The 18,776-nt window shown below is 35.1% G+C and overlaps 1 protein-coding gene across 6 annotated transcripts in view; it reads right to left on the bottom strand.

The window, feature by feature from the left end:
• Nucleotides 1-18,776, bottom strand: part of crppa (CDP-L-ribitol pyrophosphorylase A) — a 328,414-nt gene that overhangs the window by 260,709 nt on the left and 48,929 nt on the right. For 5 of the 6 annotated variants that reach the window (XM_028817033.2, XM_028817031.2, XM_051936121.1 and 2 more), the window contains one exon: nt 14,304-14,453. The exons of the other annotated variant lie outside the window; for it this stretch is intronic. In XM_028817033.2, coding sequence (XP_028672866.2) covers nt 14,304-14,453 — 150 coding nt within the window. The remainder of the gene's footprint in view (nt 1-14,303; nt 14,454-18,776) is intronic. 6 annotated transcript variants of the gene reach the window in all.

The raw sequence follows: 18,776 nt of genomic DNA, 5'->3' as shown, positions 1-18,776 counted from the left end.
TTGGTAGCTTATCTAAAGAGGGTTCAATAGCAGACATGCTTCAGCATCTTAAAGGTACTGGGGTGTGAGGGAACTAAATATCATTCATCTATTTGCAGATAGATTCATTTTATTATCCTGGAAAATGTAACACAAATGACACCCTAAAAGAACAAGGTCTGACTGTTTTGCTGAGGTAAGCTGCCTGTAAAGTGGTAAAGTCTGCATGATCAGCTTTTAAGAAATTAATATTAAAGTCACAAGGTGAGTGGCTACTTATCTTTTTCCATAAATTAGAGCACCTTCTGATTTTTTGAGGGAAAAGTAGCTCTGAAGTGAATATTTGGAACTGTTATGTCTCTTAGGTGTTGCAGATAGCATGGGTATTGTCTTGCTTAATTAAGGGTATCTAAAGGCTCAGAGGTACTTAGGATACCAGGCTAGAGTAGAAGGTACTCTAGTGTGGTTTCCATGTGGCCAGAAATGGATGCCCTCAACACAAATGTGATCTCAGTAGGGGTATAAAAAGGATTTGTTATCAAGAGTATCCACTGTAAAGTGGGCATACCACTGCCTGAGGCAGACAAGTTACTAAAATGTAGAGACAGGCACAACAGGACTGCAGGGATTCTGTTTCTTTGATTGTTAATCTCTTCAGGGAAACATATGCTTCTAAGATATGTTTATATCTTGTCACTGTTCCAAGTAAGGGTAGAAGTCAGCACGTACACACCTTTTTACTCAGAATTTCACATTTAAGTTTATGGTAAGTCAACTGAAACAAATATACAAGGGGGAGTCAAGCTAGAGTTAGAAAATGGGATTTATTAGAAAATGGAACAAACTTTAACAAAACTGATAATGTTATTTCTCAATGTAGTCTCCACCCTTCTCAATGCACTTGCACCACTTGTCTGGAAGTGCCTTGACTGCAGCAGAATAAAAGGTTTTGTCTTGTCCTTGCAACCACTTGTGCACCCAACTTATTGTCGAACACTACATGCCGGGAGGTACTACAGTCACTAGTGCAAGTTACTGTGACTTGTTGAAGACCATTGTGAAGCCTGTTGTTTGATCCAAGTGGTGGGGACTGCTGTCTCAAGGAGTCCTTTTGCTGTAAGACAATGCCTGTCCACACACTGCTAAGAACTCCAAGGTTTGTCTGGAGAAACTGAAGTTTGAGATATTGCCACATCCTCCTTATTCAACAGATTTGGCACCGTGTGATTTCCACCTTTTCAGACCGCTAAACAAACATCTGGGTGGTCGTCAATTCAAGACAGATGACAACGTGAAGAAAGTGGTGCAAGAGTGGTTGCAAGGACAAGACAAAACCTTTTATTCTGCTGGAATCCAGGCACTTCCAGGCAGGTGGCGCAAGTGCATTGAGAAGGGTGGAGACTATGTTAAGAAATTACATTATCAGTTCTGTTAAGGTTCATTCCATTTTCTGATAAATCCCATTTTCTAACTTTAGCTTGACTCCCCCTTGTATAAATTTGGCTGCATTTAGTATGTACTGCACTAATGTCTGGTGACTTTTTGACTACTGCATAAACATACTCCTGTATACTCATTACTAGTAAAGCCTTTCTTAATGAAACAACAGGCAATAAAACCAGGACCATTCATGACCATTTGCCTAAGATTTAATCACAACATCCATCCATCCATCCATTTTCCAGCCCGCTGAATCCGAACACAGGGTCACGGGGGTCTGCTGGAGCCAATCCCAGCCAACACAGGGCGCAAGGCAGGGAACCAATCCCGGGCAGGGTGCCAACCCACCACAGTCAATCACAACATATATGAATTATATTATATTAAATATTATAAATCTTGACCTGTCATTGCAGAACTATGCTGCAAGGAATTATTCTATATCACAAGGAAAATTTACACTGTAAAGCAGAATGCATAAGTTTTTTACACTTTTGTAATTGAGGCAAAAGCCTTGGAGTCGATTCAATTCATAAAGAGGTCTGAAGCAGCTGTTTTTTAAATCATGAATTTAAACTTGATCTAGGAGAGAAAATTAAGTTAGAAACTTCATGCAACTGATCTGGATGGAAGTCTCATGGTGAACAGAAATGGCAGCAGTCAGGAAGTAAATGTGGTTGGAGACCATTTTACGTAGCTTCCATTCCAAAGAAATGCTTGCTGGAAAGGAGCCTAGAAATACCATATGGAGAAAGACTGCACTATATTTGTCTCTCTACTGCAAATTCTGAATGATCTAAAACCATTAAAATTTTGTCAGTCAATAATATGATGGCTGGAAAAGAATTTATACTGTATGTCATTAGTAAACATCTACTGTTTGTGGAGCTGGCAGCATGGTACATGTATAAATATTTGAAATAAGAGAAAAGAAACAAACCCCTTCAGAATTAAATATAAACATATATTCACATCAAAATATTGTTAATGTAGATAAATAAAACTTAAAAGTAACTTACTCTAAATCATAATATTATACATTTAAATAAATTAACAATAAAGAAAGCTAAAGCTATCAATATAGTAAATCACCTTTGAACCAAATGACAATTAAATGTGTGGCATTCTCTGAATGATTAACTAAACATTAATTTAAAAGTCAAAGCATGTGCACATAAATAGAAAAAAATTAATATGTAAAATATAACCAAATCTACTCTAGATCCAGCTGCAAAACAAACAGTATTTAATGAAAATGACTAAATACCTTATTTCTTATAATAATTGTCCAGGAAAATACTTAACATAGGTTTTCTATACATAATCCTTGGGCAGGTAGTGTTCATTTTTTATGCGCAATAAAAATATAAAAGACTGAAACATGCAGGAGAAATCACTTAAAGTTTAATCCAGGTATTTTCATTTATAAAAATTCAAGCAATGATTCCCATTACTCCAATAAACATGCATTCATATGTTGATAATCCAATACGGTGAGTTTAACTACTCTGGCTTGGGCCTGAAAAGTCTTTATAGTGCACACTTATCCATGCTACTGAGGGAAAAAATAAAAGCCATAGAACTGGGAAAAATCACAATCAATAATACTACCATGTTGCTTAATTTTGTCATATCATCCAACAACTGACTGGCAATGCTATGCAATCTTTAATGTTGAGTCCAAACAGACTGAATACTGTGCAGCCTCTATATTTCATTAAAAAAGAATATCTACTTCTACTTTTGTTTATTTAAAGATTTGTAATTATAATCATTTGATAACTATTTATTTCACATCTAGTTGATTAAACTAATTCAGGATTTTAACATGGCAAAAGCTTGTAGGGTTAAAAATTGATTCAAACAACTGTTCTTTACTACTATGAATGCAAATATAGCAGTTATTCAGCTTCATGCTATTAATGGTGAGGTATTTCTCCATGTTGATTTGAGAAGATGTATATAACAGTATATCCAGCAAGCAATGTTTATATTTAATCCTTGAAATCAATACTTTGCTCAAACCAAGTAATCAAGTTACCTGCCTTGTTTCCTTACAGGTATTACATCTAAAATTAAGGAAAGGATAGGATGACTACAACTAAAATATTAAAAAAACAGGATATCAAAGACTGCAGTAATTAACCATACCAAATATGAAAAGCATATGCTGTAAAAATTCAACTTAGGAAGTTTTTACAGGTTCACTTATTTCCTCAATTCATGGAAATTAAATTGAGCACATTAAATGGCTATATAAAATTATAAAACATGCATTCAATATAAGTGGATTTCTATTTTTGATAATTCTGGACTTTCTTTGATGCATCAGTATTTTTAAGAACTTAATAATTGTGGTACATTACTATGCAATCTTCTGAGAAGTACAAGCAGATGTAGTGATATGCCTTGACAGTATTCACTTAAATATGATTTCTCTCATTCCTCAAGGCTATAGTTATCACTGTAAAATCAGATTCTGTATAAGCATTCCTGAAGGGAATGGAGAAGATATAAGTGCTGACCTTGTTTCTGTTTTGGAACGGTTATTACAGGTTTTCTGGATTTCCTAAAAGTTTGAGATACCTCTTTTCACTGGGAAAATTTTCCATAAATGGCTGGCAGAGAATTGTTTTGACAATGTCAATGTCTATGATCTTGCAGACCTGAACTCTTTCATGGAATTGTTCAAATGGCACACCACTCATGAGGCCCAGCTTGGACATTTAGCTATTTTCAGTAAAAAAAAATCTCTGCAGTTTAAATATTACTTGGGTCTTTGAGAGAAAAACAATGAAGTCTGCCTCATACTTCTTAAAAAAAATTCTTAGGAGGATCTGCAGATTGGAGTTCAAAGCGAAGCCAAAAAATATCCTGAAGTCTTGTCAGAAGTTCATTATTCACTGTAGGTATTAGTGTGTACACTAAAATGATGCTGAATGATTTAGCTTTAAGTGTTTCAATACTGTTTGTGAAGAGGGTAATTTCTCTTCACCAAGGCTCTAGAAAATGCTTAGTAAGGGTCATCAATTCTTTAGAATGGAAATTAACAATATAATTATAGCCATGTCATCATAGTGTGAAAGAATACATAACTGCTTTAATTATGTAGTTCTCCAAAATTAAATTCAGAAATTATTGTAGACATTAAGTATAAAACCTTTAACATCAACATTCATGCTTACTGCAGAATGTCTAGTTGGACAGTGCAAGATGAAAGCCAAACAGTTGGCAGCAAGCAATTTATTTTGAGCCAGTTTCAATTTCTGATTCACATTGTTTTGCCATAGTTTATACTTACATTAATTTCTGCATATGAGAATAATTTACTCAATTCCAGATATTACCTGCTAGGACAGCAGCCTGTTAGTTTGAGCTCCACAGTTTTTTTGTATATGTCAAGTGTCACAACCTGTACCTGTCACAACCTGTACCATCTTTTCAAAAATTATATCAGAAAAACAGGAATTTTGTTATTCACACCCTTGTAACAAGCATTAGTTAACAATAAAAAATGCTGGTATTTTTCTTGGATACACTGCACTTGCTTTTGGAGACTTTCTCCCTCAGATTTTAACAAAGTAAAAAAATTACTGTAGTTTTCTCTGTCCACATAAACAATGCAAAATATATTTCAGTATGACTGATGAACATTTACTCTTGGTTACAATGTTAACATCACACTGATTAAGCCTTCAGAAAACATGGAATTTATCTTTCCTGGTTTTTTTAAAAAAAATTTTAATAAACACATATTCTTTGGTGCATTCTGAATTTAATATTTTTGTCTTAACTATATTTTACACTCTAATAGAACAAATCAAAATCTTTAATGCTCATCACATTCAAAAGAAAAATTCAATGTGATTTTTAAACTTCATAAACAAATGAAGTATGCACAATGAAATATCTGATTAGATTGGAGCCAATATGATGCAATATAGTAATGTCTAGGTACAAAATTGGGTATTTTTAGTTAGAGCTTGCATTGGATTGGGGTCAGAAACCTAAAACAAATGACTGCCCAGCTTAAAACTAGATGTATAGCCATCTAAAACCCTTCAAAAAAAATAAAAATAAACAAATTTAGGAAATTGACCAATAGTACAAATGAATAATGCTGTGAAGGCATTTTAACTGAAATAATGCCTGTAGATCTTTCTATTAAATTAATAAAATAATGTTGCAATTTATAATTTTGTAGAGAAAACAAAAGAGACATTGCTAGTAAACTAAAAGGCTGACTTTGTGTTTCAGGAAAATAAAATACAAACATTGCCCCAACCTGCACATATAGCTGTTTGATGAGCTGCATACTTTTACCAGTCTCAGCCTATACCTAAAGACTTCAAGGTATTGGGGGATAATGTATCCTCTCAGGTGTCATACTACATAGCATACATTTGACAGAATTTAAGGCACCTTAACATAGCCCAGAATATTTAATATTTTTTTCATTACAGATTTGTAACTGAAATTCAATTAAAATGTAAAACATATATTAAAAAAGCAGAGAGCACTGCTTTAAAGAATCACAGTATATCAAAGAAGTATTTCATAACTACAAGGAAAGCAGGGAGGAGCCCTTACTTTTCTTATTTTGGCATTAATCTGGGCAGTCAGCAAAATTTCACTTTTTGGGTTTAAATTTATGTATGTTTTGGTTAAAATGGAACATTGACAGGAGCAAAATAACAACTTCTTCATTCAAAACAATGTGTATGTGTTATTATTTAATGGTAGATTTAGTTTTAAAATCATAGCTTAAATAAGAACTTTTGTATCAAATGCAATGTTCATTTGGAACTATTCCATTCTGAACCACACATATGTGTGACTTCTTAAAAAGTTTTTAAAATCATAATTATAGGATTTCAAATAACATTTTCTGAGAACAAAACTGTAACAATCTGGTATTTTTCTCCATTTTAATGAGTTATGATTTACTAAGCTTCAGCTGCGTAATTAGGACTTCCTATCCCATAGCAATATTCCAGGCAACAGCAATTTTAAAATCTCAACCTAATTGGCATGACTGCAGGCCTCAATTAAATACAGCCAAAAGCTATGACTGATATTGCAACCACATCTCGATATTTTAATTTCGCTTTTTAAAACCACTCAGTATGTAAGGATTTCTGAATTATGCTAATTGTTCTGCATTTTAATGCAATAGGATGCAATTAAGGATGATCAAGTTAACCTACTTTCTGAAAAATGCAGTTTGTAGGTACTGATTAGGGTACTATGAAAAGTGATTTGGGGTCATTTGGGAATAAAGTATGAAATACAGGCGTCTACAAGACTATTTTAAGATTAAAGGCTTAATGGCAAGAAGTAAAAGTGTTTCACAATTCAGCACTTTCATTAAGTGCAAAAAGCTAAAAACAAACAAGGGCTTTACTTTTCTTACATGAAATATTTGAATGTATAGGATAGCAAAAGATAGAAAACTTTTCTGTTCAAGATGAACAGTGGAAAAATGTTTACTCAAGAAAAAACAGGTACTGTACTTGCCAAAATGGAAATGAAAAAAAGCTTGCCTTTATTGTGATAGATTTAGGAATTGATAAACTGCACCAACAGTCAAAAAATTAATTCAGTCGTTTTTCTGTAATTGACTATCATAATATCCTACCCAGAATAAGTGCCTTTATTAAATTTAACACAGGCAAGGGATAAACAAAGAGGGCATCAAATAAACATAAAAGAACAACAAAACCCATAGCTTTCTAAGCACTCAAAAATATATTTCACAAAGCAATCATCATCTAGGGGTTAGAAATCATCTATGACACTATTCTCCACCTTATATGTGAGATTAGACATCCCAGTCATCTGCAGGGCTGCCTGTACAACATTCTGGCATCCTAGAAAATCAAAGCCCATTTCCATTTAGGTTGCTCTTCTCTCTCTCCTTGCTAAATGCTTTTGCCTCTAACCCTTCCAAAGCCTTCATTAAACACTTAGGATATACCTTCCTTGGGAGACATTCTTCCTTCTGTATTGGCATGACAAATTGTGTTGTTACTGCCAGTGCATGCTTCTCTCGCTCTCTCTCTCTGTTGCATCTAAGACTTTGCTGAGTTTGGTCTCCCGACATGAATTTTTTTTTAATTGATGCCCACTTGCTGCTGAACTACTAATCACTATACTAGTCACTATACTGTATTTATTAAGGAAATGGCACATATCTCGCCAAACCCAAAACTATGATTAGAGAACATATGGTGTGTTTACTATAAATAAAGCACATACTGTAAGACAGAGGTACCGTCATGACCGAAATTATTCGCACTCCTGGAATTTTCCTTGAAAATGCACCATTTCTCCCAGAAAATTGTTGCAATTACAAATGTTTTGGTATACACATGTTTATTTCCTTTATGTGCATTGGAACAACACAAAAAAACAGAAAAAAAAAGCCAAATTTGACATCATTTCACATAAAACTCAAAAACCGGGCTGGACAAAATTATTGGCACCCTCTACTTAATATTTGGTTGCATGCCCTTTGGAAAAAATAGCTGAAATCAAGCGCTTCCTATAACCATCAACAAGCTTGTTACACCTCTCAACTGGAATTTCCGACCACTCTTCTTTTGCAAACTGCTCAAGGTTTCTCAGATTTGAAGGGCGCCTTCTCCCAACAGCAATTTTGAGATCTCTCCATAAGTGTTCAATCGGATTTAGGTCCAGACTCATTGCTGGCCACTTCAGAACTCTCCAGCACTTTGTCTTCAACCATTTCTGAGTGCTTTTAGAGGTATGTTTGGGGTCATTGTCCTGCTGGAACACCCATGACCTCTGATGCAGACCCAGCTTTCTGACACTGGGCCCTACATTGCACCCCAATATCTTTTGGTAGTCTTCAGATTTCATGACGCCTTGCACACAGTCAAGGCATCCAGTGCCAGAGGCAGCAAAACATCCCCAAAAAATCTTAGAACCTACACCATGTTTGACCGTAGGTTCTGTGTTCTTTTCTTCGTAGGCCTCATTCCGTTTTCTGTAAACAGTAGAATGATGAGCTTTACCAAAAAGCTCTACCTTGGTCTCATCTGTCCACAAGACGTTCGCCCAAAAGGATTTTGGCTTCCTCAAGTACATTTTGGCAAACTCCAGTCTGGCTTTTTTATGTTTCTGTGTCAGCAGTGAGGTCCTCCTGGCTCTCCTGCCATAGCATTTCATTTCGTTCAGATGTTGACAGATAGTTCGAGCTGACACTGTTGCACCCTGAGTCTGCAGAACTGCTTGAATATGTTTTGAAGTTGATTGGGGTTGTTTATCCACCATTCGGACTATCCTTCATTGCACTCTTTTATCAATTTTTCTCTTCCATCCATGTCCAGGGAGATTAGCTACAGTGCCATGTGTTGTGAACTTCTTGATTATGTTGCGCACAGTGGACAAAGGAACATGAAGATCTCTGGAGATGGACTTGTAGCCTTGAGATTGTTGATATTTTTCCACAATTTTTGTTCACAAGTCCTCAGACAATTCTCTGCTCTTCTTTCTGTTCTCCATGCTTAGTGTGGCACACTCAGACACACAACAGAAAGGTTGAGTCAACTTTTCTCCATTTTAACTGGCTTCAGGTGTGATTGCTATATTGCCAGCACCTGTTTCTTACCGCAGGTGAGTTCAAACGAGCATCATATGCTTGAAATAAAACGATTTACCCACAATTTTGAAAGGGTGCCAATAATTTTGTCCAGCCCATTTTTGGAGTTGTGTGTGACATGATGTCAGATTTGGCTTTTTTTCTCTGTTTTTTTGTGTTGTTCCAATGCACATAAAGGAAATAAACATGTATATACCAAAACATTTGTAATTGCAATAATTTTCTGGGAGAAATGGTGCATTTTCTGGTAAAATTCCAGGGGTGCCGATAATTTCGGCCATGACTATAAGGAGAAAAAGAACAGAAGGTACAAATAAACAGAAAAAAGACCTTGCTGTTTCTCTGCATTTACTAATCAGGTTTTGGGACCCCTGCCTATCTGGTATATTTTACATACTTGCTTATCTAACACTGCACTGAAAAGTACTCCCTTTCTTGCCTCCTTTTTTCTCTTTTCCCTCCTTTTGTCTTCCTTCTTCTCTCTCCCTGTGAAAATAATATAGCCAGTGAATATTCTCCACAAAGTTTCCTTATGATTTTAGAATGAATCTGTCCTCTGTCTTTATATAGCTTTAAAATGTCTTTCAAGGTTTCAAGGTGCCCTTTAATCACTTCTCGGGTCAAATACTTTGGTTATGAGCACACCAAACTAGAACTTCTTCTGTGTCAACTGGTGTCACTAAACTCCCAGGCCTTCAGTACACCTTGAAATGCATGGTGTTTTTGTTAGCATCTTGGTTGACAACTCCTTTTTAATACTGTCTAATTCTTTACACTTGGGGACATGTGATGCTAGCTGGACCTCACCATTAAAAGAGTAACATTGCTAGAATTCTACCACCTTCAGACCCCACACTGCCCTCTATCAGTCAGGATGTACCAGGATGTCCACACAAGTGGTGCAGTGGTAGCGCTGCTGCCTTGCAGTAAGGAGATTGTGGGTTTGCTTCCCGTGTCCTTTCTGTGTGGAAAGCGCATTGAGTAGTGAGAAAAGTGATATATAAATGTAAAGAATTATTATTATTATTATTATTACTCTCCCTGACATCCTTGACACCTGGGTCATCTTTACTCTAAAGTATAGAAGGTGCATTAAATGTTTTCACTAAGAATCCAGTACTCAGATCCTGCATAACCACACCTGCTTCAGTGCCCTTTTAGGGCACCATGATTAACAGAGTTACCGACTTCCTACTTTTTCAGAAATTTGGAATTGCCAGTCAGTCTAACAGCATACCTTTGGGCTGTACGAGGAAATCAGAGACCTTAGCTGAAACTAAGTCAAAATGAGGAAGGGCCTCAATGCACTCAAGGATCCATTTCCTATAAGGTGAAAAGCCTAACAGCAACTCCCTGCAGTTCTAAATTAATATTTAATTTTAACAATGCATATATAATCAAACAACCTCAGACAATTTCATGGATAAGTAAACCTTTTTTGGCATTTTGTTCTGGGCCAAAAAGTAAAACATATTCAATGCATAAAATAATTTTGCAGGACTAAAAATAAATTTTGTCTACACAATGATTATCTTTAGAAAAATGAAAGTAAATGTTAACAGATATAGTGAATTACAGAGTATAACTTCAATAATAACATGATGAATATGAAGTCTGTGATCTGGCAAGCCCAATATAACTTCTGCACATGATTTCAGAACACTCTGAATTATGTAATCCATGCTAAAAAATGATGTATTGTTTAGTTTAATACAATAGTTCTTCAAGGATGGCAATATAAAGGGGAGGTAAAGTGCTAAAATATCTCGCCAGCTACCAAGACAAATGCAAATAAGCATTTATTACAAAGTCTTACAAAAAGGCATTATTCTATGTATAATCCCTATGTTTAGGATAGCCAGAAATCTTATTAGTGACACATGGCAGTAATTACTCAGTTTAAAATAATATTAAAGAACAGGCATAAAGGAATGTATAAAGATGTGAATTAAGATGAGAAATGGCATGAACTGCAATTCTTTGAACATATATCTTTTCAACTTTACATTATTTACTAAACAGGAGGTTATTTTAGGTGTACCATACTGCCATTTTGTGTTATTAGAAAAATACATTACTCTTGAAGACTCACACAGCATCTAAATAATATATAAAAACATCCTAAAGTGGAGAAAGGATCTTTCACTTAATATCTCAAAAAAGGAGTGAAATACATGCAATGCATAGAATAAGCTCTAGCTCCATATGCACAAAGCATTCAATCATTCAACTTAAAATCTTTCATTGATTACATTTATCTGGTTTAAAATTGTCCAAAATGTATCCAGGGCAAGATCAAACCAGCAAACATTACAATTTAGTTCCAGCCTCACTGGGCCACATGTTTCAGAAGTGCACCAAATTAAAATGATTCTGGACAAAAGACTTTGAATGCTTATTAGACAGCCTTGGTGTCACAATCAATCCTAACCCATTTACAGCTGTGTCTGGTATACTCCTGGATGGGCTTAAAGTGGAGAAGGACAAATTTATTGTAATTGCTTTTACCTCACTACTAGCAAGTAGACTTATCTTGTTCAACTGGAAGAACCCCAACCCACCTTTTATAAGTCAGTGGGTAACTGATGTTCTATACTATTTGAAACTAGAAAAAATCTAATTCTTGCTTAGAGCATCTGTTCAAAACCTTTCTTAAAATATGGCAAGATCTACTTAACAAAATTTTAAAATAAGCATTTATATTGGGGAAAAGGATATTCTCCCTTCTTTGTTGTTTTTAAAGTTTTGCCCTTGCTGTTGGCTCTCCTGTCTTTCTCTCGGGTTGGGGTTGAATTCTATTTTGTTAAGTTCAACTTGATTGTATGAAATGTTATTTTCTACAAATAAAATAAAAAAAAGAAAGAAAAAACATGACTTTGATTTGTTTACTCCAATGATTAATAAAGAGGCTTTTTAACAGCTAGGTCTGTATTATAGCATCTCACATTTTAAAATAAAGCAAATCTGAAAACATTACAGATATATTAAAGAATGATCATAAACAAGCTCCACACAGTCATTACGGTTTTGAGGAATGACACCATTTTGTTCTCTCACTAATTTTGGAAAAGCTTAAAACCAAAGTTGCCACAAACCTATAAAACTCTTTCCCACATTATGAGTGAGCTTGAAAAATGCTCACTTTAGGAAAATGTTCTCATTACATTTTAAACTCTCATGCTCTGTGGTATTTAATGCATCAGTAACTTTGGTGGTAACAAACTAGTAAAAATGTCAGTGTTTTTGAATTTTCAAAACAATGCACCAAATATTTCAATATACAGGTAAACTGTAATTTCAATGGAAATATTACTACAAAATGGAATTACAGTATTTTAGAGTTAACAGTTTTCAAAACATTTGTTTTTTTAAGTATGCCCAGACATATTAACAAGAGACTGTGAAAAGCTTAACAAAAAAAAAAAGATTTTATTGTATTGATAATGTTAAATGTACCTTTGTGTCATCTGAATATATAAGCAATATACTGTATACAGCATCATGTGTATATTTTAAACTATGTCATTTAAATTTAACTTAAATGGACCACACAATGATTAAAAAAATACCCTTCAAGAAATTCCTCACTTCAAGAAGAACAACATAACTAATTCTGCTTACAATTATAATATATATAATAATCATCTTATTTTGTATATAACAATTACCCTTCCTTGGAAATTAACTTTGGCAGAGTGAAGGAGCTTATATGCTGAAATTATCAATTATAACAAAAAACTAAATAAAAATATGACACTTATGATGGTTCTAAGTAAATCTAAGCAAACCTTGCACCGAACACATAAGATGAGGATTGGGTCCAATGCTAGACTGCTGACAGTTAAGAGTGGAACAGATAAAGAAATACTAGAACTTGGAAATGGCTCATGAGACATGGGACATAGTTCTTCTAGTAAGGAAGGTGCAGCAGATCTATACCACAAAGATATACAGTAGTTGAACTCTCGTTTAGATAAAGCATTGGCTATGAAGCCAGATTTCCGAATCAGGTAAGGTCGAAACAAAGAAAGTCTAGGGCAATCATTGGGAGGATTATGTTTCTCAACTGGTCAACATTCCAAATAGGATGTGCAAAAAGCCACTGAGGTTAAAATGGCCTTGTCTAGCTAAGAAAACATTATTCCACTGTGACCCACACCAAGAAAATTGAATGGAAAGTGATGTATAATAAATTAATGAACCTTCTGAAATACTACCAAACAGACAGAATGTTACAGGTTGAAATTAAACAAGATCAAAACAAAAATGTATTCTCTTCATATTGTGAGAACTTTTGAGACCCTCCTCAACGCGACGACACACAGAAGCGTGAATGCCGAGTCTGTTGAGGGTTGCTTGTCCGTCACTGTGGCAACTGCAGGTTTGCAGCGCTACAGAAACAACAATAAGCTGGTTGCTGCCACACGAAAAACTCGCGTCGCCCAATGGGTGATGTAGGGAACATTATAACTTGGCCATTGACCTGGCCCCGAAACCTGCCAGTTTGCTGTTTGTGTATAATAGAATGGTAGATTCTGCTACAATAAATAACCTTGCTGTTCCTGTTTCGAGTTGAATAAAGCTGGTTTTGCTAAAGTACTGAGACTCAGCCATGTCTTTGAGGTGTAAAACACTGATTCCCATATCACAATATGTAATAGACATTACATGTTATTTGTTACATGTAAAAAGGAAAGAGCATAAAGTCACTTTTAAGGTTGTTTACACTGGCACAATAACTGCATGTTGCTTTTTAAAAATGTTTTAAATAATATAACAAAAAGAACTATATATGCAAAAAAAATTAAAATTTTTTTTAATAGATTAAATACTGCAGACTTTTGTCGAAACACATGTTAAATGTTAAACACAGTGAACTAAAGAGGGTCCCAACCTAGTCAGGGTTTGACAGACAGATCTACCAAATTATTTCTAAATTATTAAACTTTCAAGGTCAAGTTTATTATCATGTGTATATATTATACAGTGTAGATGAAACAATGAAATTCTTACTTGTTTATTCCCTCACATCACTTACAATAGTAAAATACCAACAACCACACACATATACCCCTACCATTAAATGTATACCAAGTATCTGTAATGAACTGGGGGGGGGGGGGGTACTTCCTAATTATACTGTACATCATTTGTGCCTGTGGGACATCTGAAAAGAATACATCTCAATTTGTATCTTAGTATGCAGAAATGCACATTTTTAATAATTTGTTAAGGAGCTGAAATTGTTTTAAAGGCTTACCTTTTGATAAGCTTTGTATATTGTGTCGAAAAGAAATGCCTGAGGCATTTCACTTGCTCTGTATTTTGAACGTTCCAGTGAATGGTCCAAAAAATGCTCTGAATTAGTAGCAATCACTGTAGAAACAAGCGGTCTAATGGCTCCAGCTGCCTAAAACATATAAAACACACCTGATGTAAATCATTTAAAACTTAAATAACAGACGTTTTAAATCACTTTAGCTTGTATGTGCAGCAGAGGAAAGGTTTTCTCTTCAACTGTGCATAACCTTCCGTAGTAATGAAGGCTGAAGTTTGTTCTGCCAACAAATGAAGATACTCAGTTATAAGTACTATACACACCCTAAATAATGCTGTCTAATCACAGACCAAGAGAACCGTTGTAAAAATAATTATATACTGTTATTTATTTATTTTTTTTTGTTCTTTATTTCGCCTTATACAATTTCTTGTATTAGGAATTTGGTAGTTTTCGCATACCCCTTGGGGTCAGAGCGCAGGGTCAGCCATTGTACAGCGCCCCTGGAGCAATTACAGGTTAAGGGCCTTGCTCAAGGGCCCAGCAGAGTAGGATCTCTTTTGGCAGTGACGGGGATTCGAACCAGCAACCTTCGGGATACCAGCACAGATCCTTAGCCTCAGAGCCACCACTCCGCCCTAAACAGATACACCAAAACATGCAAATACTTATTGACATTTTGACAAAGAAATATTACACATTCCATATTTATATAACATACTGTGTGACATTATAATACCATACATAAAAAGATTTGTTAGCTCCATATATTTCATACTCAATGTACCTAAAAAAACACTTTAGCATAATGTTTCACTTACTCACTTACAGAAAACATTAAGCAGATTTCCATTTAAAACTAAAATGGCTAATATTTAGTTTTCATTGTCACTACTCTCTCTTTACACTCTACACTTTCTTAACATATATTTTTGTTGATGTCTGGCTGGAAACAGGCTGACTTGGTTAGAAAACACTTTTCTATTGCCATCAATATTCTCCAGCTGCTCCTTAGATATTCACAGGCTGATGGAGAGAATTCCTTCAGTATGTCCTAAGTCTACTCTTTCAGTGGACTGCCCTGAAAGCACCTCACAGGGGACATCCTTACTAGAATCCCAAACCAACTAATTCCTCTGACCCAAATAAACAATGGCTCTACTCTGATGTTGCTAAATTTATCATCCTTTCGAAGATAATCAGACTAGCAAATCCATTCAGGAATTTTGAGTCATTACAGTGATTGTCCACATTCATTCTTTTAGCTACAACCCAAGTCATATGATTAAAAGAGAAGAAGGGCACATAGATTAAATTAATGCATCTCCCAATTAATGCAAAAAATGAATTCAGGGGTGTTTCTTACAAAAGCTAATTAACCCTCACCATAAAGGGGCAAATCACAAATTAATCCTGAAATCAGGGACCTTTGTAGAGAGGCTAGGTAGGGATAGGAGGGTGTCCAGTGAGGACTTGGTGATCACCTAACCCATGTAGTCTAATTAGGCACAAGTCAAAGAAGCAAAGTTGAAAGACGATGGCAGGTATGATGCCAGTAGGATTCTGAGCTTGGTATTTGAAAAGAAGGTACCATATAATCACATTAAAGACAGAATGTATTGTATGAATTTTTATCTACCTAACAAAAGCTGTCATTTTGGTTATGGGTTGCTGTTCTGTAAAGTACACATTCATAAGAACAGTAGTAGTATTCAATGCAAAGAAAGGTGTTTCAGTGTAACAACCGAACGTTGCATATTACAAATGACTTAATATGCATACTGTACTCATCATCTCAAGCAGCAGCATTTGAAATAACTACTATTATTGTATACATCTCATAGTCTTCTTGTAGCAGTCTACTTTTATTAAATCTATCTTGTAGATTATAGTTTTTTCCAACATAAAACTTACCAGTAATTACTAGTAATTTCAGTACTAATTTTCCAGTAAATCTTTAACACAAGTATGTGCAAAACTGCTTCAGCTTCGATTTTGAGGACAGAAGTGGGTGAACAGAGAATGTTAATTTGGTGATTTTGTGCCAATTTCTTATATCTTCCAGGACAGAATCCAATTAAAAATGAAGGCTTCCCATTTACTGTCTAAAATTCATTTGAATAGTTATGTGGGTTTTTTAAACCAAATTACTTGCATGCAAATACTACTTTGTGTGTTAGTTTATTCAAAATATTTATATTTTAATTATTCCTTAATTCAGTGGAATTATATATATATATATCCCCTCTGAACTTAAGTTTAGACCTTGGCACGACCAGTAACTTCTGTGCTCAGAGGAGTTAAGTCATCCCAAGGAACAGCAAGGGTGTAAGGGGTCATTAAGATAAGAGTAGGCTAAATCAATCAGAGACTTAAAAACAAAGGTTTTAAACTTAGGAGGCCAGTGAAGTGAAGCTAAAATTGGTGTGATGCGATTATGTTTTCATGTGACTGTTAGGAGACTGGCTGCAGTGTTTTGGACTACTTGAAGATGAGCAAGAGATTACTGATTATCTCCAGAGTATAATGAGTTTAAATAGTTAAGCCAAGAAGAGACAAAAGCATGAATTCGTTTTTGAAAATCATCTACAGAAAAAAGAGGCTTGACTTTAGCTTGTACCTTGAGCTGACAGAAACAGACTTTTACAATGGAGTTAATTTGTTTATCAAATTTGACAGCATTATCAAAAATCACACCAACATTTTTTGTGAAGGATTTACACAATGTTGTCAAAGGGCCAAGATTACTTGCAGGACCACAAGTAAGATGACAAGGTCCAAAACACACAATCCCATTTTTTGTTATTTAAACTAAAAACAATCAGCGACATAAATATTTTAATATCTTTCAGACATTCCAATAATGGTTCAAGAGAATTTGTTTTGCTCTTTTTCAGTGGACAATATATCTGTGTATCATTTGCATAGCAATGAAAAAAAATATGTTTTTTAAAAATTGATCCTAAGGGCAACATATAAAGTGAAAAAAAAAATAGGCCCAAGAATAGACCCTTGTGGGACCCTGCAGGTTAGAGAGGCTGAGGAAGAAGAGAAATTGTCCAGGCTCACTGAAATGCTTCTGCCTGTTAGGTATGACCAAAACCGTTCCAAAGCATTCCTTGGATACCCACATACTACTCAAGATGAGCAATGAAGATCTCATGATCAACTGTATCAAATGATCCAGTTAGATCTAAAAGCAACAAGACAGCAATATCCTCAGAGTTAGGTCCATTGGTATTTGGACAGTGATAAAATTTTCATAATTCGTCCATGGTCAAGTCAAACAATTGACCTCAACCCACTTGGACATGCATTTCACTTGCTGAAGCCAAAACTGATGGCAGAATGTTCAACGAACAACCAGCTCCTAAAGATTCCTGCAGCAAAGGCCTGGGAAAGTATCACTAGAGTGTAAACGCAGCACTTGGAGATGGTTATGGGTCCCAAACTTCAGGCAGTCATTGACTGAAAAGGATTTTCAGCCAACTATTGAAAATGATCATTATATTTATGATTGTGCTAGTTTGTCCAAATACTTTCAAACCCCTGGAATGGTTTTCTATGCAGAAAAATGGCTGTCATTCCTAAACAGCTTATATGATATTTATTATATGATACTCCTTAAATAAAAGATGAAAGTCTACACTTCAGTCACATGCTGATTGCTTTATTTCATATCCTTTGGTGTGGTTTACAGAGCCAAAATTATGAAAACTGTATTACTGCCCAAATACATATTGACTGTGTTAATAAGACAGTGTTTAGAACCCTTATAAATGCTGACTCTGTGCTGTGGTGTGCCTCAAAACCAGACTGAAATACATCAAAAATGCCATTTTCATTGAAAGAGATTTGCAGAAAGTCAACCTTCTCCAGAATTTTTTACTTTACCGTTTGTTTATGAAAAATCTGTTGGTTGATGACATGATCCTGAGCGGTGATAGATAAGATAAATAAAAAAAAAAAAAAAAATTCTGCAAGTGCAAGCCATTGTAGGATGGGATTAGGAAAGAGATCAGTAAATAAATAGGCTTGGTACTTCAATCATATCTACCCATGTCCATGAACTGGACTAGGACATTAGAAAATGGATGGATGTTTACAGTTTCATTTACTGTTTTGATTGAGTTTCTGAGGAACTGAGACTGAAGTACTAAGTCTATCTATATAATGACCTCTAAGCCACCATCACCACCAGTGGCTTGAGCTATCAGGAAAATTGCATTGCTGTCCAAGCAATCACTCTTCAAGATTAGATCATCAACTGAGTATACTGCACATGCAAAACTAGTCCAATACACGCATACAAGCAGTAGAGTACTCGCACAAAACTGAAATGTGCACAAACCACTATAGTTTACATGGAAGGCAATAGCATACACATGTAACGTAAACAAACCAGTATGCTTTATATGCAAATCAACAGCATACAAATATATGTCAACTAGCCAT

The sequence above is a fragment of the Erpetoichthys calabaricus genome, chromosome 13 (assembly GCF_900747795.2).
Source record: "Erpetoichthys calabaricus chromosome 13, fErpCal1.3, whole genome shotgun sequence".
NCBI classification, from domain to species: Eukaryota; Metazoa; Chordata; class Cladistia; order Polypteriformes; family Polypteridae; genus Erpetoichthys; species Erpetoichthys calabaricus.
The sequence above is the reverse complement of the archived record's forward strand: the minus strand, read 5'-3'. Positions and strand labels throughout refer to the sequence as shown.